The sequence below is a fragment of the Idiotropiscis lumnitzeri genome, chromosome 6 (assembly GCF_059441095.1).
Source record: "Idiotropiscis lumnitzeri isolate Australia: NSW breed Sydney's pygmy pipehorse chromosome 6, RoL_Ilum_1.0, whole genome shotgun sequence".
NCBI classification, from domain to species: Eukaryota; Metazoa; Chordata; class Actinopteri; order Syngnathiformes; family Syngnathidae; genus Idiotropiscis; species Idiotropiscis lumnitzeri.
The window spans coordinates 3,044,308-3,068,091 of NC_142396.1; the positions used below are offsets into that span (position 1 = coordinate 3,044,308).

The 23,784-nt window shown below is 44.7% G+C and overlaps 1 protein-coding gene and 1 long non-coding RNA gene across 2 annotated transcripts in view; one reads left to right on the forward strand and one right to left on the reverse strand.

The window, feature by feature from the left end:
* LOC148334545 (uncharacterized) overlaps window positions 1-23,784 on the forward strand; it is a 35,624-nt gene that overhangs the window by 2,994 nt on the left and 8,846 nt on the right. Inside the window, exons 3-6 of the long non-coding RNA XR_015844016.1 lie at window positions 13,323-13,477; window positions 14,245-14,314; window positions 14,606-14,700; window positions 15,819-16,076. This is a non-coding gene — a long non-coding RNA (uncharacterized LOC148334545). The remainder of the gene's footprint in view (window positions 1-13,322; window positions 13,478-14,244; window positions 14,315-14,605; window positions 14,701-15,818; window positions 16,077-23,784) is intronic.
* Window positions 1-23,784, reverse strand: part of LOC148334546 (receptor-type tyrosine-protein phosphatase zeta-like) — a 52,800-nt gene that overhangs the window by 2,267 nt on the left and 26,749 nt on the right. The window contains exons 4-25 of the mRNA XM_088297817.1: window positions 22,450-22,601; window positions 22,270-22,365; window positions 19,720-19,789; window positions 19,470-19,627; window positions 18,671-18,821; window positions 15,846-16,030; window positions 15,225-15,351; window positions 12,654-12,694; window positions 9,598-12,409; window positions 8,644-8,782; window positions 7,495-7,574; window positions 7,337-7,422; window positions 6,317-6,337; window positions 5,947-6,043; window positions 5,274-5,359; window positions 4,247-4,381; window positions 3,279-3,413; window positions 3,046-3,209; window positions 2,423-2,558; window positions 2,031-2,177; window positions 855-948; window positions 697-770 (exon numbers count right to left, since the gene is read on the reverse strand). Of these exons, the coding sequence (XP_088153943.1) occupies window positions 697-770; window positions 855-948; window positions 2,031-2,177; window positions 2,423-2,558; window positions 3,046-3,209; window positions 3,279-3,413; window positions 4,247-4,381; window positions 5,274-5,359; window positions 5,947-6,043; window positions 6,317-6,337; window positions 7,337-7,422; window positions 7,495-7,574; window positions 8,644-8,782; window positions 9,598-12,409; window positions 12,654-12,694; window positions 15,225-15,351; window positions 15,846-16,030; window positions 18,671-18,821; window positions 19,470-19,627; window positions 19,720-19,789; window positions 22,270-22,365; window positions 22,450-22,601 (5,186 nt within the window). The remainder of the gene's footprint in view (window positions 1-696; window positions 771-854; window positions 949-2,030; window positions 2,178-2,422; window positions 2,559-3,045; window positions 3,210-3,278; window positions 3,414-4,246; window positions 4,382-5,273; window positions 5,360-5,946; window positions 6,044-6,316; window positions 6,338-7,336; window positions 7,423-7,494; window positions 7,575-8,643; window positions 8,783-9,597; window positions 12,410-12,653; window positions 12,695-15,224; window positions 15,352-15,845; window positions 16,031-18,670; window positions 18,822-19,469; window positions 19,628-19,719; window positions 19,790-22,269; window positions 22,366-22,449; window positions 22,602-23,784) is intronic.

The window sequence follows — 23,784 nt, forward strand, 5'->3', positions numbered from 1 at the left end:
AACGTGCATATATCTTTACCAAGTCTTGTTTTTTTTTCAATGTACAAAGTACGTGCCAATCTAGTTTAACCTAAACTTAAAACTGGACTAAATGCCCAAACGAGGTTCGACGACAATGTAAATTGAAACCAAGCTGCTGTATGCAAGTTCTGTCGCCCCCCTATGGTGGAATCCTGCATTGCCACACGCGAATGACTTCAACTCTATCGGTGATTTAGGCTGAAATTTGTTATTATTCATCCATCCATCCTTTATTCGTCAAAAGGGTCGCGGGTGAAGCCTGTCCCAGCTGTCTTCGGGAAGTAGGCGGGGCTACACCCTGAACTGGTTGCCAGCCAATTGCAGGGCACACAGAGACGAACAACCATTCACTCTCACACTCGTATCTGGGGGCAGTTTCGAGTGTCCAATCAACCTGCCGTGCATGTTTTTGGAATGTGGGAGGAAACCGGAGTACCCGGAGGAAACCCACGCAGGCACTAGGAGAACACGCAAACTCCACACAGTAAGGCCGCAGCCGGGATCGAACGCACAACCTCTGCACTGTGAGGCCATCACGCCGACTTAGGTGGGAAGCAAAATTTAGTTGGACTACAATCTCAAACTGCACTCATGACAGGAAAATCAAACAAAAAGCAAAACATTCGGGGAAGTAAAAATCTTGCTCTAATGAAAAAAAAGTCTGTGCAGCTTTACCGTCACGAAGGACGCGTTGATGTAATCGGACGCGTCGCCTGCGGATGGCGACAAACGCACGCGGGACCTTTCGACTGCAAAAACACAAAAGGGAACATCATGACGCACAGGAAGAAGAAAGTTTAGCATTAGCTTGAGGCTAACAGCCGCTCGCTCACCCGGCAGCAGTGAGCCGCTTCGGTTCTTTTGGCGGTTGTCATCATGAAGAGCGGCTGCGTAGTCGTCGCCGTTTGTCGCTTGCATGCTCAGCAGCTGAAAACGCAATGCTAACGTCAAGCTAACGTGTACACACACATGCACAATGTGTCTTTATTCTTGGAATAATACAATTTTTTTGCCTTAAAATGGAAAAAACAAAAAAAAAATACTATTTATGGGTTATTTTTTCATCAAAAAAAGGATGGCTTTTAAATAAAATAAATTTTTATAGGCTGAACATTAGCCCTTAAAATTAAACTATATTCAAACTACAGTGGAACCTCGGTTCTCGAACGACTCTGAGTTCGAACAAATCGTAGTCCGAACAAAAAAATAGAGAAATTCTTGCTTCGCAGTTCGAACAAACATCGGAGTTCGAACGCCGGTACGACGCATGAATGCGTACGCGAGGATGGGATGCTGAGCGGCGTACGGGTGTAGATCGCTCTCTTGCTCTCTTCGTGACCAACTGTTGTCGCGTGCGGACGTGCTGCGTTTTGCTCTCGCGTTTTATAGAGGTGTACGAAGTGTTTTAGCCCCTAATCATGCCTCCAAAGAAAGTCAGTGCAAGCAGCAAAGGAATGGTTTCGGTGTTCGAACAATTCGCTTTTCGAACAGGGTTCTGGAACGGATTATGGTCGAGAACCGAGGTTCCACTGTATTTTAACTTTTTAAGACCATCCCTGTAACTGTGACAAAAAATCTTGCAAGAAGCAACTATTTAAACCATAAAGGATTATGACTTATTCTTTAAATTTTAAAAAAATATATTAATGACAATTATATATATATATATATATATATATATATAAAAATAATAAAAAAAATTTTTTATTACTTTGACTCCTTTCCTAAGAATAACGCTGTCGTAATAAATTCTGTACGCCGCGACTGTCTGGCGACGCGACAGTATTTGTTAACTTCCATTTACTCAAAAGTATGTATTTTTGTTTTTCAATTATCTATGCCAGCGACGTTTAGTGACAGGCAGAAGGATTTCATTGTATTCCACTGGAGGGCGCAAGTTCAGCTGTAACCGGCTCGTCTATCCACCTGTTGCTGCTCACCCAACGGAACAAAAGCAAAGTGTGGTGCCGACAACAAGGGCATCCACATCTGGAATGCGGGCTGCGCACCTTGAGCTGTTGGTCCAGCGCCGTGTTCCCACCATGTAGCGGGGTCAGCAGCCGCTCCACGTAGGCGTGGAGCCGCGTGGCCGCCACCTCCGTATCCCCGCACAAAATGGCCTCCACCAAGGCGTCGTGGATGAAAACGTACTGCTCCTGAAGAGGAAGGCGGGTTAATGGAGGTCGCTCTTGGAACTAAATCAAAGTTTTTGGAGTTGAGAACATGAAAAGATGTGAAACTGAGAAGAGAAAAAAATATGAAGGAGATGGCATGAGAGGACCACAGACCGGAAGATCACGAGGAGACGGCATGTCGTGGACGGCGAAAAGTTGAGAAGAAATGTCTACAAGTTGGGAAAAAGACGAGAAGTCGGGAAAATGAGAAAAAAAAAACCGGCGACCTGCGTCTGGACCAGGTAGTTCCTCTGCGTGCGGATGTGTCGGAGGAATCCGTCCACGTCCACGGCGCCGTCCTGCCTCATCTGCCTCAGCATGCTGTCCAAGACCAAGTAGGTGCCCGTGCGGCCCACACCGGCACTAAACGCACACGTAGGAAGCAGGAAATACACTTTCTGACGTCATCACATCACGCGACCGACTCTAAATCTCCCAGCAGCAAGAGAACCCCGAAAAACTTCAGCCTTTGCATCCAGTGTGTGATGTCATCAACATGCGACACATTTGAATCCAACAAAATGCAAACGTCGAGCTTGACGGACGGGTCAAGCAGTTGCAATTCAGAGGAACTTTTGGAACAATAGATCCGAACCACCTCGAGTCCAGAACTTCAGCGTGTTTTTTAACAACATTGTTGTGTGATGTCATCACTGTGCGACACAACAAAGTGGATTAGGGAGTAGAGAGGGATGGTCGTTTCTGATAGTCACTCATTCCCTACTCTTGAATCACGAGCGAGGGATTTTTACCACACATTTTAGGAAGTGTCAAGTTCCACAACACGAAGATCACTTTACAGTATTAAGGAGTTGGGAATGAGCGAAGGACAGGGACCAAAGTGAAAAACCTGCAGTGCACCACCACCGGGCCCATGTTTGCCGTCCTGGCCCGTGAAGACTGCCGTATGAAGCTGAGGAGCGGCAGGGCGTGGTCGGGCGCGCCCATGTCGGGCCACCGTGTGTAGTGGTACTGCGTGACCACTCGCTCCTGGCTGCGCATCCTCTGAGAGCCCTGCAACCGGACACCATCAAACAGCAGACCAAAAACCTGAACCGCAAATGATGTCGCAGCCGGCCGGACCTTTTTCGCATAGGTCTTGGTGACGACGAAGGTCCGCTGAGTGTAGTGGGCCAGCTCTCGGACGCTCTTGACCGCCACCAGCAGGCCACCGTAGTCCTCGTGCACGTCGGTGGGCCAGTACTGATCGCACTTCCTCTGAGAACGGCCACAAAATGCAAGACACTCTCACTTCCTGTTGAACGATGTGGATTGTTCAAGTCGAGCTAGTCGCAAGTCTTAACCTTCAATTAGGCTCAAATCTTAAATTTCAAGTCTCAAGTAAGACTCGAGTTAGTTGCCTGGATGTCTCAACTAAGTCTCAATTGTTAACTTTTGAGTGTTATGTCAATCTCACCGCCTCACATTCAAGTGTCGAGTCTTAGAGTAAATCTCCTATTTTAATCTTCACGTGTCGGCTTTCCAGTGTCAAGTATCAAATAAATCTCAATGTCGAACCTCCAAATAGTCATGTTGAAAGTAAACCAAAGTTTAACCTTGAAGTCTCAAGTCTTGACTTTCAAACCTCAATCAAGTAAGTCTCAAGTCTTAACCTTTTAGTTTGCAAGTCTTCAAGTCTCGAGTTTCAAGCGTCAACTGCCACGGAAATCTCAATTCCTAACATTCAACTAGTCAAGTCTCATGTTCAAGTCTCAAGTCTTCATCACCTTGTCTCAAATAAATCTCAGGTCTTCACCTTTCACTCTCAATTAGTAGAGATAGTGATGATTTTCAGAGACGCATTTAGTGCACAAAATCCCCATTTTAGGCCCAGGTACCAAATGAAGATCCAGTCACTTCTTATTTATTTTATGTGTCAAGCAAACCTAGAAAACAATCAACAATCAAGACGGTCAAGTCATCATGTCGCAAGTCAATTCAAGTCTTGGGTCTTTAACCTCAAAGTTCAAGTCCAGTCTCAAGTCTTTTCAAGTAGTCTCAACTTGCGCTGGAGTCCACGCGGCGTAGATTTGCCGTTTCTGGCCACTCACGCGTCCTTTCTCCAGCAGGTTGGTGATCATCACAATGACGCCAACGTTCTGTTCCCAAATCATCCGCCAGAAGTCGTCCGTGCTGGATGTGAGCGGACCCTGAGCCGCAATGTAAGCGTGACGCATCTTGAAGCCCTGGAACACAAAGTTGTTTGTTGCAGATTTTGCTGGCGGACTTGGCCGCACTGCGTCCAACTCCTCAACCAAATGGGCCAACCAACCGGTCTACCTAGTTACCAAAAACAACAAACTCACTCGCTCACTCACGCAAAAGTGTCTTACAAACCAATTGCCAGAGGCGGGTGACCAAGTTCTTGTCAGTATTTCAGGCCGGCCCACGTGGCCCACAGCTGGCTAAGCTGAAGCCCTTTCTTTCCCGGCAGCACTTTGAAACTTTAATGCAGGCGTTTGTTACATCTTGGCTAGATTACTGTCATGATTTTGGAGTCAGACAGTCCTTGCTCCGGCGCCTCTGGTCTGAGGACCAGTTGCTGCTGGAGGTTCCGAGGACTAAGCGCAGCCTCAGGGGGGATCGTGCCTTTTCTGTTGCCGGTCCTTCCCTATGGAATGCGCTACCATTGAATGTTAGGCGAGCCCCGCCCCTCTCTCTGTCCGTTTTTATAACCCGTTTCAAGACCCATTTTTATTCTTTAGCTTTGGACTCAACATGCGACTGTCGCTCTTCTGCGTGTTTCTATTGTCAGACTGAAAGCTATAAAATCCTATTTTTTATTTCATGGGTCTGCAAATCAGGTGTGTGGCACCTGCGTGTGACGTGGAACCGATAAAGCCGTTCTCGATGCCGTTTGGTTGCCTTTCACGGATGGACTAAAAAAAAAAAAAAACGGACAAATTCCCAGCTCTGCCATAATTGCCATGCAGATTATCTCTGTCACTGTCCGGGCGTTGTGGATTTGAGAGAAAGTTGGCGAAGGCCGAAACCTCCACACGCCGACGGCGTCCATGAGCGGGAAAAAGGACAAAAAAGGAGCAAAGCGACCCGGCCGCCGTCTCACGTCTCACGTACGTCCACAAAGTTGGCATTGATGTAATCCCTGCAGCGTCCGTCCTTGTTGGCCGCCGGCGCTGAAAGTCGCACTCGAGTGTGATCGACTGAAACGGACACAAATGCAAAAATGACGCGTGAGTTTGTCACATTATTGTGTTCGTTCACGGTTCTCACGAGCGGGGAAAAAAAAAAAAAGGCCGGAATGTAATTGAGGAGATTCTTACGTTACATTTTAAATTCAGGTCATTTCATTTTGAATTCAAGTTGGATTCTAAAGTTAAAAAAAAAACAAACTCTCAGGCAGATTTTTTTTTCTACTCATGAAATGAAGCAAACGCATTCTGCAGGACAGGACGATTTTCTTTTCAGATGTAATTTCATTTAGTTTATTTGAAAGCACAACTAACACGATGGGGAAAAAAATGTTTGAAAGCGAATTAACATAATTTTAATGATATCAATTTCAAAATCCAAATTGAAATAAAGCAAAAATTGTCACCGAGTTATCTGTGTAGCACAACGGCAATTTGGTCATTCAATTCATTTGAATTGATTGATTCAAATGGAATTGAAAATGAATGATAGACAATTTAAAAGCTTTGCGGTCAGCTTTATAGCACAATTCACGACGCAGGATGATTTTTCATTTGGTTAAAAAAGAGAGAAGAAAAAGTGTGTTTCCTCAACTGACAAGCGAGGATGTTGCTGTATCGGTTCTTGCTCTTGTTGTCGGGATGGTTGGACGTCTCGGAGGTCATCGCCACGTCCGCTGTGTACGCCTGCACCTCCTTCCACATACGCACACGTATGCAGAAAAATGAATCCGCCAAGCAAATGCTCCGATTATGTTTCTCTGCTTCACCAAAAATGTTGTTGAGCTTTTAGGCTATGTGTGTGTGTGTGTGAGAGATCTTTCAAGTATATATACACCTATATATATATATATATATATGTATGTATTTCTTTTTATTCCCATGAAAAAAATGCATTCAAATGTGTCATCACGTGTTGCACAGACAAACAAAGGTGCATGCAAACATTCGCCAGGAGGGGTGTCTTACCTCGTAACTCTCCTTTAGCAGCTAGCCAGGATGAGGAAGACGGAGGGGGGGAGTACAGAGGAGGGGGGGGGGGGTGCAGCCAGGGCATTACCATGACAACACAAAATGGCAATCAAAGTTGATGTGAGGACAAACAAACAACAAGGCACAATTGGACTAACGCAAATATGAACTTGCACAGACTTGAACAATTCATGGGAGTTGATTTGTCCGGGGCATTTTTTTTTTTTTTTTTTTGGGCCGTCCAAGTGCAGCGACTTGACAAAACGTGCAGTCGATGTGGACAAGTGAGACGTTTGCTTGCCAATTGCGCAAATGCAAAAGGAGTCATTTCAACATGCTGGAAAGGCTTCCTTCTGTAAGACATGACTTTTGTGGTACTATATGACTTTCTTTGAAATATACAACTTAAATAAATCTTATGTTTCCAGAAGTATAAAACAGATTTTACAGAGCTATTTGAATCATGTGGAAATTAAAAATACGCTCCTGAAGAAAAAATAAAAAAAACTTACATAAATATACAAAAAAATCTAGGGGGGAATTTATAACTTTATTTCAGAAATAATTAATAGTTATATCTATTTTTTCCTGAAGTATGACTTTTTTAATACATGACTTATTTATTTAAAACTGAAAACTATTTGAAACCATTTCACATTTATTTTTTCCAAAAACCAAACAAATCTATGAAACGTAGAGCAACTTTTTCACAAATGTTGTTTTTCTGGAGAAGACGCAACTTCATTTGACAAATCCAAAACTTTTTTTCCCCCTCAAAAATACAGTCAGGCAGGAACAATTTGCGAATGGAACAGAAATAATTTTGATTTTCATTGAAATGTTTGAGCTCGTAACTCCAGAGGCCAGTTTTAAGCGGCGCGCACAACGAACAAAAGCACGACACATCCGGGCATCATGGCGACGCACACACACACACACACACACGCACACAGCCTCACACACACCTCTTTCCACTTTTCAAGCAGAAGAAGCAACCACAAGAAAGTCTGAAGGCACCTCAAATTTGCGCTGAAATCCGTTCACTCGGTGAAGCTCGGCGACGTGTCGGACAAAGTCTTGGACAGGAAGTGCAACTTTTTCATCTAGAAGGCAAACCGGAAGTGAAAAAAATATTCTGGGGCACTTTTATTTTGCAGAATCGGCGCTGAGGTTACCGGATGTGAATGCGGCTGTGTCGGCGACGCAGGGCGAGGCGCGTTCATCCACGTAGAAATGCGCCGTCTGGAAACACAACCTGGAGACAAAAGTCACAAAGTTTACCACAGGCCTCTGCAAATTTGCGATGCAATAGAATAAATAATGGGAATCCAAACGAACACGACTACCATGAGTACTCCCGAATTTTAGAATTTAAAAAAAATTGAAAAAAAGAAAAATCTGGGAAAATAGAGTCGCATTTTCTCACCCCAAAAAGTCATAGGCTTAGTTTGTTGAAGTAAAAATTGGCAATCTTAAGAGAATCAAGTGATTAATATGGAATCCTCACACAGATTTGACGTGACTACCTTGTGGAAGATCAATTTAAATGTCGGGAAATCACCCCAAAACAAAACAAAAAAAAGGTTGAAACGCAAATGAAATCGCTGCCTATTTTTAAAAAAGTCGTTCTCATGTTAACGTTGCAATTTCACATGGAAAAAAAGTCGGCATTTTTACAGTTAGAGGCTCCGGGAAAAGGGAGGGGAAAAAATCCAAATCAGCAACATCGTGCGGCCTAAAAATTACCATCATAGATTAGCGGCAAGAGAACACAACGTCAAAAAAAAATAATAAAAAAATGAGAAGAGGAACAACGGCAACTCCATTTATTCAAACAGTCGACTTGTTTCCAAAATGCATGACTCTTTCATGATTAAGTTGACTTTCCGAGAAATTTGCAACATTTTTCCAAACGGTGTCATTTTCAAAGAGCATTCCTTCGATTATTTGCGGAAATACCGTGTCTGAATTTTACAAAACTGACTTTTTTGTTGATTAATTTCCTGAAATATTTATACAATTTTTGGAATGACACAAATTCCTTTTCGGAAATATTTAACAATTATATAATATTTTCCGGATAGCTCGTTATTTATTTATTTTTTAATTTCCACAAAGATAGATATTTTTTCTAAATTGTCTAACTTTTTTTAACTTAACTTTGGAAAGGAACTGCTTTTCCGGATGTAGACGACCATCTAAGACGTATTCTACGGCAAAATTCAACATAACCCAACGCAGACCCGAACTCTTATCGGACGAGAAACCGTCCACGGGGGCTGGGCGGTCAAGAAGAAGTGTGCGAGACGCATGCACAAGCTCACCTCCAGTAGACCAGGATGCCGATGAGGACGACGAGTCCGACGGCCGTGAGCGTGGAGATGACGGCCAGCGGGACCATCGCCTTCCTCTTGCCTTCCCCAACGGCGCCCACTCGAGACTCGTGGCTGCTGTTGCTCACGTCTGCACACACACAAGCGCCGATGTTACGACACAACTGCACGGTCCAATCTAAAAGACGCGGACGCTAAATGTCTGGCGGTGTCGTCGGGCTCCTCCCAAACCTCTCACGGCGGAAACCCAAGTTGGTCCCAAGAGTGGCGCTCGTATGAAAGCGTGAACAACACGGCGAAGAAAATGTTCAAGCGAAGAAAGATTGTGACTCCAAGCGAAGAAGTTGGAATGAGATCAATCAGTCAAGACGTATTCCAAAGACAACATGATGAAGATGAAGATGAGCGGCCTTGCCTGGAACACGGAATTTGGCGCAAAGGTTTGAACCCGAGTTCAAAATAATAGCTAAGAATTCATGAAAAATACAATTTGGTCACCACATCATTGTGTTGACGATTGGGTACTTTTTGATGGAGAGTCGTTGATTTACGGTTATATGTTGTCATATTTGTGGTCTACAGTTATGGCGTTTGCATAATTTTGGTTTTGGTACCTAGTTTGAAATACTTTTTCTTTGTCGCTGAATTTCTTGTCGGCTTGCTCTGCAAAAAAGGCCTCTTCTATTCTCTTCTCTTCTATTCTATTCTATTCTATTCTAGTGGTGGTTTTGTTGTTCTACAACAGGTTTGGCAATGATCTTTCCAAAAGCATGCTGGGAAATGCTGATGGCTGATGGAATGTTGACCATTGTCACTCAGGAATGGATTTGCTTTCACATGCATGAAGACTTTGACTGGCGGCTGTGGGCATGACGTCACTCGTGTCAGGGTGATTGACTGACAGACTGACCAGGCGCTTTCTCCCACCAGGGTGGGCGTGGTTACCTGCCACTGGTTCATCCTCTTTTTCCGACTCTCGCTGGGTTTGCTCGGTAATGCTGAAGTCCGAGGAGGTGTCATTGTCGTACAGGTTCTCGGGCTGACCCGAACCGCTCTCCTCGGGGGAGGTCGGCGAGGGGACCACAGGTACGCTCGGCGAGCTGGTTTCCGCTCGCCCGGAACCAACGGTGCTCCCGCTCTCGCTGTCAAAATAAAACGCTGAGGGGCGGTCATCCAAATCCCCAGGCGTCTGTCCAGACTCCAAAATGGTCGAATGAGGATGGATGGAACGAGAAGGAGTGCTCTCACCCGAGGCTGACTCTTGGACGCTGTCCCACTCCTGATCCACGTCGGACCCTGAGACCCCACAACTGGGGTCTGCTGAAGTGGGTGTCGTGGGGACGAACGGCAGCGATGGCAAGAATACCGGCTCGGTTGTGCTGGCTGCAACAGAAAGGGGCGATGGCGCACTGTAAGTGGCCGAGAAAGTGGGCACTGGCAAGGAGGGCGAGAGCGGAACCACCAGGCCACCAGATGTCACCCCAGAAAAAGAACTCCCAAGAACACCCAAAGAACTCACAAAGAGATCCACACCCACGACCGAGGATGAAGACCCAGGGGGGACGTGAGGTGAGGCAAGGGACAAGGACACCGACGGCTCGAGGGAGCAACCGCATATGGCATCCGAGAACCCGCCATCGGCAACCTCTGGCAGGAAGGAGTCAGGCGTACTTCCTGTCCCATACCCCAAGAGCTCCACATCATTAGAGAATGACGGCAGCAGACCCGGAGTGGCAGCAGAAAGCGGGTAGTCACGAGCGAGGAGTACTGATGGCCGCAATGTGGGGTTGAGGGACAGCGACACCTCAGAGAAGGATGCCCCCCATTCCGACATGTCAGCAGGGTCCCCAGAAGAGAAAGATGCCAAGTCATCGGCAAAAGAGAGAGTGGGAAGAGAAGAAGCGTCTTGGTTAGGCAGTGTAGTAGCGCCAGCATGATGGTCGGCACCCAGGGTGGAGCTGAGGGACAGGGAGACTTCTGGGAGGGACACCACCAATTCCAGCACCTCCGAGCGGTCACTCGAAGAGAAAGATGCCAAGTCATCAGCAAAAAAGGGAGCAGGTTGAGATTTGGGAGAAGCAGGGATTTGGTGAGGCAGCTGGGGAGTGTCCAGGGTGGAGGAAGGGGTGAGCTCATGCAAGAGGGCTGAGGAGACAGGCCAGGGTCTGGAGTGGAGGTCCGGGACATCAAACAGAAGGGAAGCGGGTGTGGAAGAAGGGCTGATGACAGAGAGGTGCTCACCCTTTGTGAGCGGCGGAATGGTCTGCAAAAGAACGCCGCTCCGCCACACCGAAGTCTTTGTGGTTGAAAAATGGGGCATGCTGGCGGTTGTAGGACCTCGGGAAAGAGATTCCCCAGGGTGCTCCCCCTGGACCTGTATCTCGTCATTGTCTACGAGTTCATTTGCATTGTCTGTTTCGGGTATGGTCAGTTCTTCATGCGGGTCGATGTGGACAGACGATGGCGTGATGGGATGGTCGATCTGAAGGGTCATGTTCATGGTTTTGGTCGTTGTTTTGGTTTTGTTCATTGGCTGCTTTAAAGTCATGATCTCGTTTGTGTTGGTGTTTGTAGTCACTGCTGTTGTCGTATTTATGGTTGTGGTCTCGTTCATAATGTCGTTGAATGACCCGGTCGTGGTCATGTTTTTTTTTGTTGGCGGGGTCGCGGTATTGTTTGTGTTTAGGTTTCTAGTCACTTCCATTGTCGTTTTCCTGGATGTGGTCTCGTTTGTGATTTCCCTGAATGACCCGGTCCTGGTTATGGTTTTGCTTGTTGGCGGGGTCGTGGTTGTGGTCTTGTTTACGGTTGGGTTTGTAGTCATTTCCATTGTCTTATTCATGGTTGCAAACTTGTTTGTGGCATTGTTCATTGGCATGGTCATCGTCATGGTTTTGTTTGTTGCTGGGGTCATGCTTCTCGTTTCGTTCCCGTTTGTGGTATTGGACGTTGGCCGGGTCCTGGTTGTGGTCTTTTTCGCAGTTGTAGTCATTTCTGTTGTCGTATCCATCTTTGTGATCTTGTTCATGGTCGTGGTTATTGGCCAGGTCATTTTTGTGTTTTTGTTAATCGAAGGGATCAAGGTCGTGGTCTTTTTTGCCATTGTCGTAGTCATGTTTGTACTCTTGCTTTTGGTTGTATTTGTGGTCACTGTCGTCTTGTTCGTAGTCACAGGCTTGTATGCGGCCGAATATAGACTCATTTCCGTTGTCGTACTCATGGTGGAGAGCTTGAGCGTGGTCTTGTTCATTGGCCGGGTCATGACTGTCATCTCATTTTTGGCCGTGTTTGCTGTAGTCCTGGTTTTGGCCGTGGTCTTGTTAGCAGTCACGGCCTTTTTCATGCTTGTTGTGATACGTCTGGTTAAAGTCGTAGTAGTGTCGTTTGAGGGTGCGCCTTTCCCCCCGTTCATCCAAGAAGTGCTTACTGTCGGTGCTGTTAAATTCAGGCCTGTTTTACTGTTTATTGAAGACTTTGGCTTGACTCCGTCCTGGTGGTCTCTTGTGTCTGCATACAGAGGAGTCGAAGATGAGGACCCGGTGGGCGCCTCGGGTGGCCAACTGGAGGTTGTACGCTTAAAAGACGTTGAAGCAGCGGTAGTTGACTCTGTCTCGGCGACTGCGACGCCATGTTGCGGCGGTAGGCGAGGTGGGCCGGAAATTGAGGTCGCAGGCCGCTTTGTCGGAATCCAAGCCCGAACGAAATCTTCCGTTTGCACAGATTCGTTTGACCATGGATCCGCTGGGTGGTTCTCCTCCTAGTGGTAAGAAATCATACTCAATCGTTGTGTGGGTAAGAAACATTTTCCCATTGGTAAATTCACTTCAATTCAATTTGACAGATTCAATTCCCCTTGTTTTAGGATTGTTTGGAATACAAGATTTAAAGGCCTGTTTCTAAAAAGAATGGGAATGGGGTGGGTAGTCCGCTGTCGTGCCTTTTAAGTTGTTTGAATTCATGTGAAGGTGAGATACAAAACAGAGGAAGCAAACTTTTCTTACCTCATAATCAAATTCGGTTGAATCTGGGATCAGGCTATTTCCTGCAAGAAGAACACAAAGTGGGACAAAATCTGAATCAGAAATCCCTTTATTGTCAAATGAGTTGAAACAAAACAAAACAAAATACACGGACGCATGTATTCAGTTTAAATGGAATTTGTATTTGTCCAAACACAAGCGAGGTGGGAAGGACACACAGATGAGAACATTTCGGAGAAGAAAGGGCGAACGCTAAAAAGTCGTCTGCAAAAATTGCGCGATCGCAACTGGACTCCCGTTGGCTGCTGAACAGGCTTCAGCGTGAAGCCAAGACAATTTGACAGGTCTCCATTTTGCCAAGTTCACGTGAGCACCCACCAGAGACATTCATTGAGGAAGCGTTCCCAACAAACGACAAAAGCCCAGTTGCCTTCCCTCAACTTTTGCAGCTTGACAAGCACAAAGAGGCAAAAAAAAGTCAGCGGAATTTGTCTGACGATCCTTTTCAACTTCAACGTGAATGACTGTAAACGAATCAAGTGACAGCGGGAAAGTGAAGAAGGAAAGTTTTGACATTTCCATGCTGAAAAAGCTCAAAGAAACATCATCATGCCAGGATTTCCCAAGCACGGGTAAGAAAACCAAAACGCATTTGCAGTAAATCGTTTTCTGCTTGCTCCTCCTCGACAGTCGGCGCTCTCGTTTGAACTCCGCCCGCCTGCCACCACGGAGGCGAAAACGACATTTTCTGCAAATGCGGCGGAGGCACACGGCGGGCAGACGGGGGCGGAGCTTGCTTCTTACCTCTTGCATGTCACGGCTGAAACTGCTTTGTGAAGCATGAAGTAAGGTTTTATACGTTTATCATTAATTGAGTCATGATGATTTGGGATATTTAAAAAAAAATGAAATGCATGTCAGCTCTGAGGGAGCCATAGCTTGAAATGCCCAAAAATAATTTGTTGTATGATTTTTTTTTTTAAGTATTAAGCTACATGATTGGAATTGGGTGTGAATAATAATAAGAATGATAATCAAAACACAATAAACCATTAAACTTAATTCAGATGTGATTATCTGGTAAATCTTTCCCCCCCCCCACATATTACCATATTATCTTGCGATAATCAGACTTATCACTACTTTTGAAACTGAGAAAAAAACCTTGTTGTTGTTGTTCTTGTAAAGACTCCAACTTTTTCTTGACAAAATAAACAAACAAAACGAATTTTCATCATAAAAAATTCATGTTTTTTTTTTTCTGCACAAGTTTGTTAGACCACTACGACAAATTTTCACCACAATGTTTACATTGGGGGGGAATGCCTCTTTGATAATTGTTTTTTGTGTGTGTGTGTATGTCATGATGATAAGGGGGTCCTTAACACAAAAAAAAGTGTAATTAGTGTTAGATTTCTGGATAATAAATAAAATTTTTATTTGATTTGGATGTAAATGTTTGTGTACAATTTGCTGCCCCTTGTTGGTCAGCGAGCGGTATGAAATGAATGTTCCACAAAGTGCCTTCAACAGTTTTTAATTCAACGTGTCATACAAAATGTGTGTTCCACGCGAAGCTAAACGCTAACACGGCTCTTCTTACTGTGAGCAGCACAAGCACAAAGGATGGCGACACGGGAACAACAACAAGCGTCTTGAAGGAATATGATGAAGAAGAACAAGTAAGCGAGTTGTGAAGATAAAAGAAGACGAGCGTGGAAAGAAAAAATGTCCACATTGAGAATGAAAGTGGGGCTGAGGGATGAAGAGAGAAAAACAATCACGTATGATGAATGACCAGGAGCGTTGAAGGACAACATGGCGACCTTGACTTACGAGTTATAAAAGCGTTTTTTTTTTTTTTTTCCTGACAACGATTTTATGTTTTGAGATTTTTTTTTTTGTCGTGTGGACTTGTTATCATTTTTTAATTGTTTCAAACGAAATCAACATGCTTTAGCTGTTGTGTGCAGAAGTGTACGGATCGGCGTGGAAAGATTTCACCGGAGGCTTCAAACTATCAAACGCACTGCCTGGGCCGAGGACATCATCAGGAATCCTAAAAAAGGTTTGCGCAGCTCATTTCTAAGTTATCGTGGCCATTTGATTTAACTTGACGTTTGTGTCTTGAAAATGTTTACAAAGTGGTCTGGAATTTTGGAATAATGCAAAGGTGTTTGTTTGCTACTCATGTTAGCCAGTAACAAATAGCTAAACTCATTCAACTATGAGCTTCAGTGCTCTTTTTTTTTTTTTTTTTTTTAAAGCTCCCTGCAGCTTAATATACCGCCCCTATGATTCTGAATAAAAGTCCATTTGGATTCTACCTTTTTATTGTAATTGAGATGTTTAGATCGGATCCTTTCGAATTGAAAAACACGCTGGCTGTAGATTTGATATACACGTAAATTAAGCTACAAGCTCGGTTGCAGAACAAATGCAACTCGTAAGTCAAGGCAGCACTCTGTGTTCCATATGAAATCATGTAAGCGTAGCGTGACTTTCAGTCCTCGACTCTGCACCAGCAGTCATGAGCGCGTCCGTTTCATAAATGTCATGTGGCGAGCGCGACAATGGCGAGCTGACGCTTACCGGTGCCGTCGACGGGCACGGCGAACGTCAGGGAGTCGCTGACGCGTCCGTAAAGGCCGTTGGCGCACACGGCCACCACCTGGACCACGTAGCTGCAGTTGGCCAGCAGCTCATCGAGGATGGCACCCTGGTGGCAAGCAAAATCCCGTCAATCCCACCACAAGGGCTGAACCATTTGAGGAAAAAAATTTGACGGAGATCTTTTTTTTTTTTTTTTCTGACAGACATTGCGATAACTATTTCATTTGTGATTTTCTTTGCAAAGCACATGACATTTTCAAGCATGACAAAATGCTATTCTACCAAATAAAAAGACTAAAAGGAATTACTGTAAAAATGCAAGAACACTAAAGAGGTTTTGCGTGTGTGTGTGTGGGGGGGGGGCAGTTCTTTCCCAAGTTTTTAAAAACTACTTTCTTCTTTGTCAACACAACAAAGATCAGCTTGTTGCTGCTGCTGCTGCGCATGCAAGATAGCTTGGCACCGTGCAAAGCCCTTTAAAACAAAAAAAAACGCAGCTTTGACGATCCCGAGATTGTGTTAACTGAGATCGCCATTTCTGTCTTATTTGTTTATTTTTTTTTTTTAAATCAGGATGTCAGGCCGCCACGTGGACCTCACCACGTCCTGGTCTCCATCAGTCAGATACTCCGAGGGTGTGGCGTCCTCCGCGTCGGCCATCTTGTAGCTCACCAAGTACCTCTCGATGGCGGAGTCGTAGACGGCCCGCGGCCGCTCCCACGTCACCAGCAGACTGCTCAGGTTGTAGCCCGTCACCTCGATGTTCTCCGGCTCCGAGCTGCACACTGATGGAAGCACCGGGATCAGCCATCAATTACCACATTTGTACAAGTGGGTAGAAACTCTTACTTGAGTACACTTTTTTGGATACTCTGAATTGTGTTTGTTACATGCACGTCCACATCCAACCACTAGAGGGCAGGGTGACACAAAGGTTGATTGTGTACTCTTGTAATGCTGTATTAGAAATAAGGACCAGCAGTACTCACAAAATATACTTAAGTTGAAGTGCAGATGCGTGAGGGAAAAAAAACATTGAAATGTGCAAATGCAAAAAATAAAAATGATACAAGAACCAAAATCTGTGCAGACAAAATGATTTTCCTTTCTAATGCTTGCGATGAAACAAAAAAGTTACATTCCAACAAGGCTGTGCCGATAATTCGATGTTGATATGTATCGTGATAGTTATGTTATTGATATCAATAGAAAATGGTATGGATGAATTATCGATCCCCTCCCCAAAAAATTACGGAGCAGATTCGACCAATCACGGCCCAATTCGTCATCAAACCCTAACCCTAACCCTAACCCTAACCTGAGGCTCACATTTTTTTTTTGTAGGTTAAATGCTACAATTAAAAAAAAAAATCTAAATTCATCCCTTTTTCCTTTTTTTTATTTTCAAGAGAAAAATTAGTAATAATTTGATATTAATCGTTATCGACCGATATGACATACTTGCATCACGATATTGTTTCCAGGCCTACATTACAAAGTCCCATTTTGTTGTTTGTTTTCAAATCAACCTCGCCAGCACTCAGAAAGTAAGAAGCAGAATGTGATCATTTCTTTTTTCAAAGTTGGCGAGTGAACGTGAAAAGTCATCAGAAAAAGAAATTCTCAAGTATACATATCGACAAAGGTGGCTGAAAAAAAAAAATGGAGCCTGCCGCAGTAACTAAGTACTTGTACTCGGTTACTTCCCACCACTTGACTCACTCGGCCACGGGTGGCGCTCATGGCATCGATCATGCGTTTGTTTGTGTGTCATGTGGATCAATTTGGTTAATTAGGAACCATCGAGCCGAACCAGCAGGAAACGTCGATGTTGTGTCACGCAACTTTTTGCTTCCTTCCGCTGCCTTTGGGACTCCATTTGGGTCAGCGGGTTTCCATTTGGGTCATGGCAGGTTCTGTTTTTGCAAAGTTGCCGAGAGTCTGTTTTGGCCCAGAGACGTTCTGAAGTTTGGGTCATGACAGGTTTTAGTGGGGTCTATCTAGAGCAGGGGTCTCAAACTCGCGGCCCGTGGGCCATTTGCGGCCCGCGGGATGATAGTTTGCGGCCCCCGCCTTATTATGAAAGTTTAATGTTCGTGCAACCCGCAAATTTGATATGACTGGCACTTTACAGTGCTTTGTGCGGAGCTGAACGAACCTACCACATCTTCAGCTTTAAAACGAAGGTAGGATTGTAATTTTTTTTCGATGTTTTAGTAGGGGTTTGATTGATGAATGTTCGGATTTTGCGGCGCCTGAAAATAACTTCCGGGTTTTATTTAGTGAGCAGGCTTGTTGAAAACTTTATCGAAATATAAACTGAGTTTTTATTATTTACTTTTGTTTGTGGCTCAGCTATGCGAGAGGAAGCGCTGCCAGGTCTCTAGCAGCAAGATGTAGGCATGAGAAGCCATGTTCAGAAGATCAGTTCATGTTCAATGTTCCACTCATGTTCAAGACAATTCATGTTCAGAAGAAGATTAAAGAACTGTTAATACAGACATTTGACTCATTATTATTATTTATTCCTGATTAATTTTTTGCTTAATTCCTTATTTATTTTTAAATCTTATTTTGTGTTAAAAAATAAAAATAAAGACATTTGAGAAGATTACATTTTTTTCTCGCGGAAAACCTGATGCGGCCCAGCCTCACCCAGAGTCTGCCTCTAGTGGCCCCCAGGTAAATTTAGTTTGAGACCCCTGATTTAGAGAATCGGTTTGGGTTGTGGAGGTTCTATTTTGGTTCTATTGAGAATCTGTCTTAGTCATGCATGTCCTGGTCGGTTCTAGAAAGTTGTATTTTGAATCATGGAGGTTCTACTCCTCTCGTGGCTGTTCTGTTTAGTTCATATACAGTATGTCCTTTTTTGGGTCATTACTTTCAAGGAGGTTCTACTTGGGTCATAGAGGTTCTGTTTTGGTTCCTAGATTCTATTTGGATTCATAGAATTCATGTCAGGATCAAGGGAGCTTCTACTTGGGTCATAGAGGTTCTATCCAACACATGTTCTGTTTGAATAATAGAGGTTCTATTTTGATCATGGACAATCTGTATTTGTTTCGTAGAGGTTCTGCTTTTATTACGGAGGTTCTGTTTTGGCACAATGGGAATTGTTTGTGTTCTGTTCTTTCGGCGTATTTGATTTATTATGCTTCTTTTTCGATTATTAAGGATGGATTTTGTTTTGGTCCAACAAGGTCATGTTTGGGTTCATAGAGATTTTGATTGGTCAATAACCGGTTCTGTTTAGGTCATAGTGGGTTCTGTTTGTATCACAGGTGATGGAGGCCCTACTTTGGGCATTGAGTCATTTTTTTTTTTTAATGTTCTGTTTGGTTCATAAAGGTTCTGATGTAGTTCCTAGAGGTAGCATTTGGATCATAGCTGGGGTGTTGGGGAGAGCGGATTGGTTGAGGGCGTACCTGGTGTGAGGAGCTCCTCGGTGCCGGTGTAGGAGGAGAAGACCTGACCCATGAAGTTGCGCTGCTGCTCTCTGTAGTTGTTCTGCAGGTAGTCCATCAGCATCACGTAACCCGCCTGCTGCATGGTCATCACCTCGCAGAACACCTCCAACTAGACGCCGACAACGACAACCCGTGGACTTGATCAGCGGACTTGAGTGGTCGCGGTCGCTCACATTTTCACACAACCACCAGCTAAGAATCGCCGCCATGTTTGTCATTTTCCTCAGTAAGCGACCAGTCAAACGTTGGACGGCTGTTTGCTTTTGCAACATCCCAGTGGAGACGATGTCAGAGGTAATTGTTTAGCATCCCGGCAGTTCGCCCCGAGCCGGAATGCCGACCAGCCGAGACATGCCGGATGACGATCTTTCGGAGCAGAAGTCAAGAACCATGAATGCAGATTGTGGGGAGTTTAGTTCCTTTACAAATGTTTTGGGAGCCCCTCCCCCTCCCCCACGCCCCTCCAAGAACCCTTTAGTTTAAATGTCCACTTTAGTCATGTCCCCGGTATTCACTCAGTCCTCTTGGCGTTGGCGATCCAGAGGACTGTTACAAAACACTCTTCTCCTCCTCTGAGTGGCATTAAAAAGTTGTTTACAGACATTTCTGTACATGTCAGAAAGTCCTTAAAGGGCTGCGCACGCCACAAAGCACGTGTTGACGCACTCCGAGGCCTCCCGGCGCCACACACATCCTAAGCTCAGCTCTTGGAGGCTTTAGCATGCGTCGCTAGTTAGCTTAGCATGGCGCCTGTCACCTGCTCCGTCGAGATGGAGACGGTGTTCTTGAAGACGATCCACTCCACCGTCTCGCTGCAGGGCGGCGTGGTCAGCGAGCCGTTGTAGATGAAGTACTTGTCTGTCAAGTTGGGCAGGAGCGTCCGCGGTGTGAAGGGCGCCACCTTGGCGCTCTTTCCTGCACAACAACATTTGGATTTTTAGCAGAAGTGACGAGAAGATTTCGTTGGGGGCCGGATTGCTATTGAAGGCAAGCTGTGGTACTGGTACCATATCTGCTGACGCTGTTGATGGCGTCGATGATGACGGCAAAGTTGGCGTTGTCCTCCTCCAAGTTTGCCTGGCAACAAATGATCAAAAATGTTCGGATCAATGCTACCAAGCTGGCATTCATCCATTTTTTTCTATGCACGTTGCTGGAAACGGTGAATTTATTCCGTCTGACTACGGACGAGAGGCAAGGGAAGACAAACAGCGGCAGTTTCTGTTGCTGGTCCTGGTGGTTCAGTTTGGGTCTTGGAGGTTTTGATTGAACCGTAGAGGTTCTGTTTTGCTTTGTGGGTGTTAAAATTTTGGTTCACAGGATTTCTGCGTCGACAAAAGAGATTCTATTTGAATGGCAGAGGTTCTATTTGGGTCATAGATGTTCTGTGGTGGGTCATCGAGGTTTCATTTTGGATAATAAAGGCTCTATTTTGGTTGGGCCACGGTGGTTCTGCTTTTACCGCATATTTTAGTCCTAGAGGTTGTACAATGGTTCTGTTTTGCTTGCTAGAGGTTCTGCCTTGATGTATGGAGGTTGGAATTTGCGTTTCAGTTTAGAATGGCCCTCTTGGAGTCATAGTTGTTCTGCTTTGTCCACAAAGGTTCTATTTGAATCGTGGGGTTCCTATTTGGATTTGGAGCACTTCTGTTTTTATTGGAAGATGTTCTGGTTCAGTTCATCGAGGTTTTTATTCGGTTTGTAAAGGTTCCACTTCAAACTATTTTAGTCATAGAGGTTCCTTATTTTGATTGAAGATGTTCTATCTGGTTTAAGGAGTTCTATTTTTGGTATGTAGATGTTTTGATTTGCTTTTTTATTGGTTCCATAGATGTTTCGTTTTGACCATAACGTTTCCGTTCATTGAGGTTCTGTTTCGATTCAGAGAGGTTCCACTTTTCAGCACGGCGATTCTGTTTGGATCGTAGCGGTTCTATTATGGTTCATATAGTTTCTGTTTTGACCGGAGTTTCCATATGAATAATGGAGGTTCTAGCTTGGTTTCTGGAGGTTCTGCTTCATTTATTTCATGGAGAAACTCTCCGCTTCTGCTTTGAACTTGCCTTGTTCTTTTATTTGAACCATGAAAGTTCATGTTTTTCATTTTTGAGGTTGAGGATTCCAACGTGCCTGCCATCTTGAACACACCCTAGATACAACCGGCTTGCCAGTGGCAATGTTTGCCTTGGTTAAAAAAAATATGAATAAAACTGTTTTTTTTTTTGTTTTAGTTTTTTTCGTTGTGGTTGTTGCTGTTGTCTTGGCTGCTACTTGTGTTGTACACTCTGATGTTCCGACATGGCGCCTGCTGGTCGAAGCGCGCCCAGGCGGCCCCGGGCCACGCCAACGCACTTAACAACAACAGTCAGTCAGAGTGAACACAAAGCAAGTTGAACACAAGCAGACGTCGATTGACGCCAGCCGGGTGCTTGCTTGTGACTCACTGCAATCTGCCCAAACTCAGATCAAGTGCACAAGCTCGAAAAAGGCAACAACGAGCGCAAGTCTTGACGCGTCTCCTCCTCCTCATATGAAGACGAAGCCACTTGCTCAAAGTGCTGCAGGATTAGCAACTTTGCTGAACCACTTTTGAGCCTCAGGCGCTCTCGGTGTGAATCGGTGCGCACTTTGAGGAAGTACAGTGACTTATTGTTTATGTGTGTCACAATCACAAAGAGGCAGACTGCCTTGGAAGTATTTTTGAAGATATTTGACAAATTGGCTTGATGCTAATTTGCTACTTTCGTCCAAAGTGGTTTTGTCCGGGTCACAAACACGATAATTCGCTGGTGTGTGGAAACTTTGGAGTCAATCCATCACGATAATGTCTTCCAACTTTCTGAGCGCAAACGGAGCTTGTTAGCGCTCTTTGTCCTAATAATGACCGCCGAGAAACCCGACGATGCGCCCAACATGAGCCAAAGCTCAAAGTTGACACTCTCGCACACAAACGGCTTTCCCCGTGTGCACATTATTCGGGTGAGCGTGCGCAGATGCTCATTTGCATGCCAATGGCGGCCATTGTGCTCAACACACAGACGGGGAAAGTGATCTCTCAAAACACACGCACGCATATTTTCTAGATACTCTCTCTCACTCATGTGCACCCAGGTTATTATACTAAACAAAAACCAACTCAAACTAAAAAAACCTTTCATAAATACAACAAAAATGCTTAAAAACTCTTAAAACTAATGTCCTTTGTTTTTGTCCAAGACTATTAGAGATGAGCGTTCAGGTTCATTTCATTTAAAATTTTAGTACATCTGTACAGTAGATGGAAGGGCAGTTTTTTTAGAAATATAGTTTACTTTTATTACACAATACTTCGCGACCTTTTTTTTTAAATCTTTCATTCATCAAATATTCCATATATTTAAAAAAAAAAAAAAAAACTAAAACTAATTAAAGTTCAACTAAAATGAAGAATTTTGGAAAAAATAAAACTCACAAACTCAAATTAAAACAAACTGAATTAAAAAAAAAAAGTCCAAAATGAAATCAAAATAAAGCATCATGAAGAATCTCCGAGTATTCTAATCGGCACACGCACAGACCTCAAAGAGCACAGCCAAGGCTGTGATCCGTCCTCCAGCCTTGACAGTTTGGTGGAAAGAGTCGAAGCGCTGCGGCTCAAAACAGTAAATCTGCATCTGAAAGGCAAGAAAAAAAAGAAAAGAAAAAAAAAAGGACTCATGAGTGTTATCAGCGTCGTCCTCGCAGTTCCCTCGTCTCACCTCCAGGGGGTATTTGACGCCGTCCAGGCTGTGCTCGGAGCCTTCGGAGGAAGCGTTGCAGCGCCCCCAGTGGAAGGTGATGCGCCCCGCCTTGAACTTTGAACCCAGGCCGCCGCCGCTAACGTAGAAGTCGCCGTCCACGTCCAACGCCACTGTACACAACGCGTGCAAATCGTTAAAGACGATTTACACGAAGTTTACGAGCAGTTGTTGCTGCTGACTGTGGTCCAAACATTTCTAAATTTCAGGGGGGGCCAGGTATTTTTTTTTTTTCACCGGTATTGCCCATTCCTAGACGGGCGGGCCTGTTGCTGATACTGAACATCCCTTTTCGGAGCCATTTTGTCTTCTTGTTTGTCCTCTGCGTGTTCAAAGCAAATATTGACTCAACGTGAAGCTTATTGAGTTGCGTTGACAACTTTCTTTGTCCTGCGCCAAGAGACGCAAACATCGGCATCTCTCTCTCTTTGTCGTATCGAGGCTTAGAGCGAGCAAGCGGGGCATCAAAAATGCATTCAAAGCACCGTCGTCCGCCATCGTTAACACGACAAGATCGACGAGCCGGGAGAGGTCATTTCGGCACCTTTGCTGAACAGTCAAGCGTTCTCGTGTTTCACGCCACTTCAAGAGAAACCTCCCTCAAAAGCTGCTCAGTCCGCTCAATGGACCCGAAACTGGATCCTCAAACAAAAGATGGCATCAAAACAACAGTTGAAGCGAAACATGAGAAGGAAGGAAAATCTTTGAAAAGTTGACTTTTACATGCCCTAAACATGAAATGATTAGATTCAGAGATCTTGTGTCACACCCTCTGGGAAAAAAAAAGTGTTCTTTCTGTAAAACGGCACAGTGACGGCGGTTTGAGGCAGGTGAGCGCCGAGAAACTTAGTCTATTCTGTCAACTTGTGAGTGAATAATGCTAAGCTAAGCTAACCGCCAAATTATTTCTTCTTTTCCCATTCGGCTACAGTTTTGTACTTGGCAGTGAAGGCTAAACGAAGCAAACACCAAAATCACATCGGATTGCATTTCGCTCCGGAACAGTGAATGCTAAGCTAACGCCTGCAGTCGTTAGATCACAGTTGTTTCCCATTAGCCTCAGTGCCGGCGAAATGAACATAGGTTAACTGCTTAACGAGGAGGGGAAAAGTCGTCAGCGAATTCTGGATAGGATCTAAACCACTGTAGAGCGTTACCAGACGAGACCCACATCGTCGCCAGTGTCGTTTGCCAGGAGGATATCCATTCAAAACTCGTAGCAGGTACTGAGAAACCTCCATTTTTTTTTTTTGCTTTTGGACTTGCTCCTTGGTACCGATGCACATAGTTCATTGA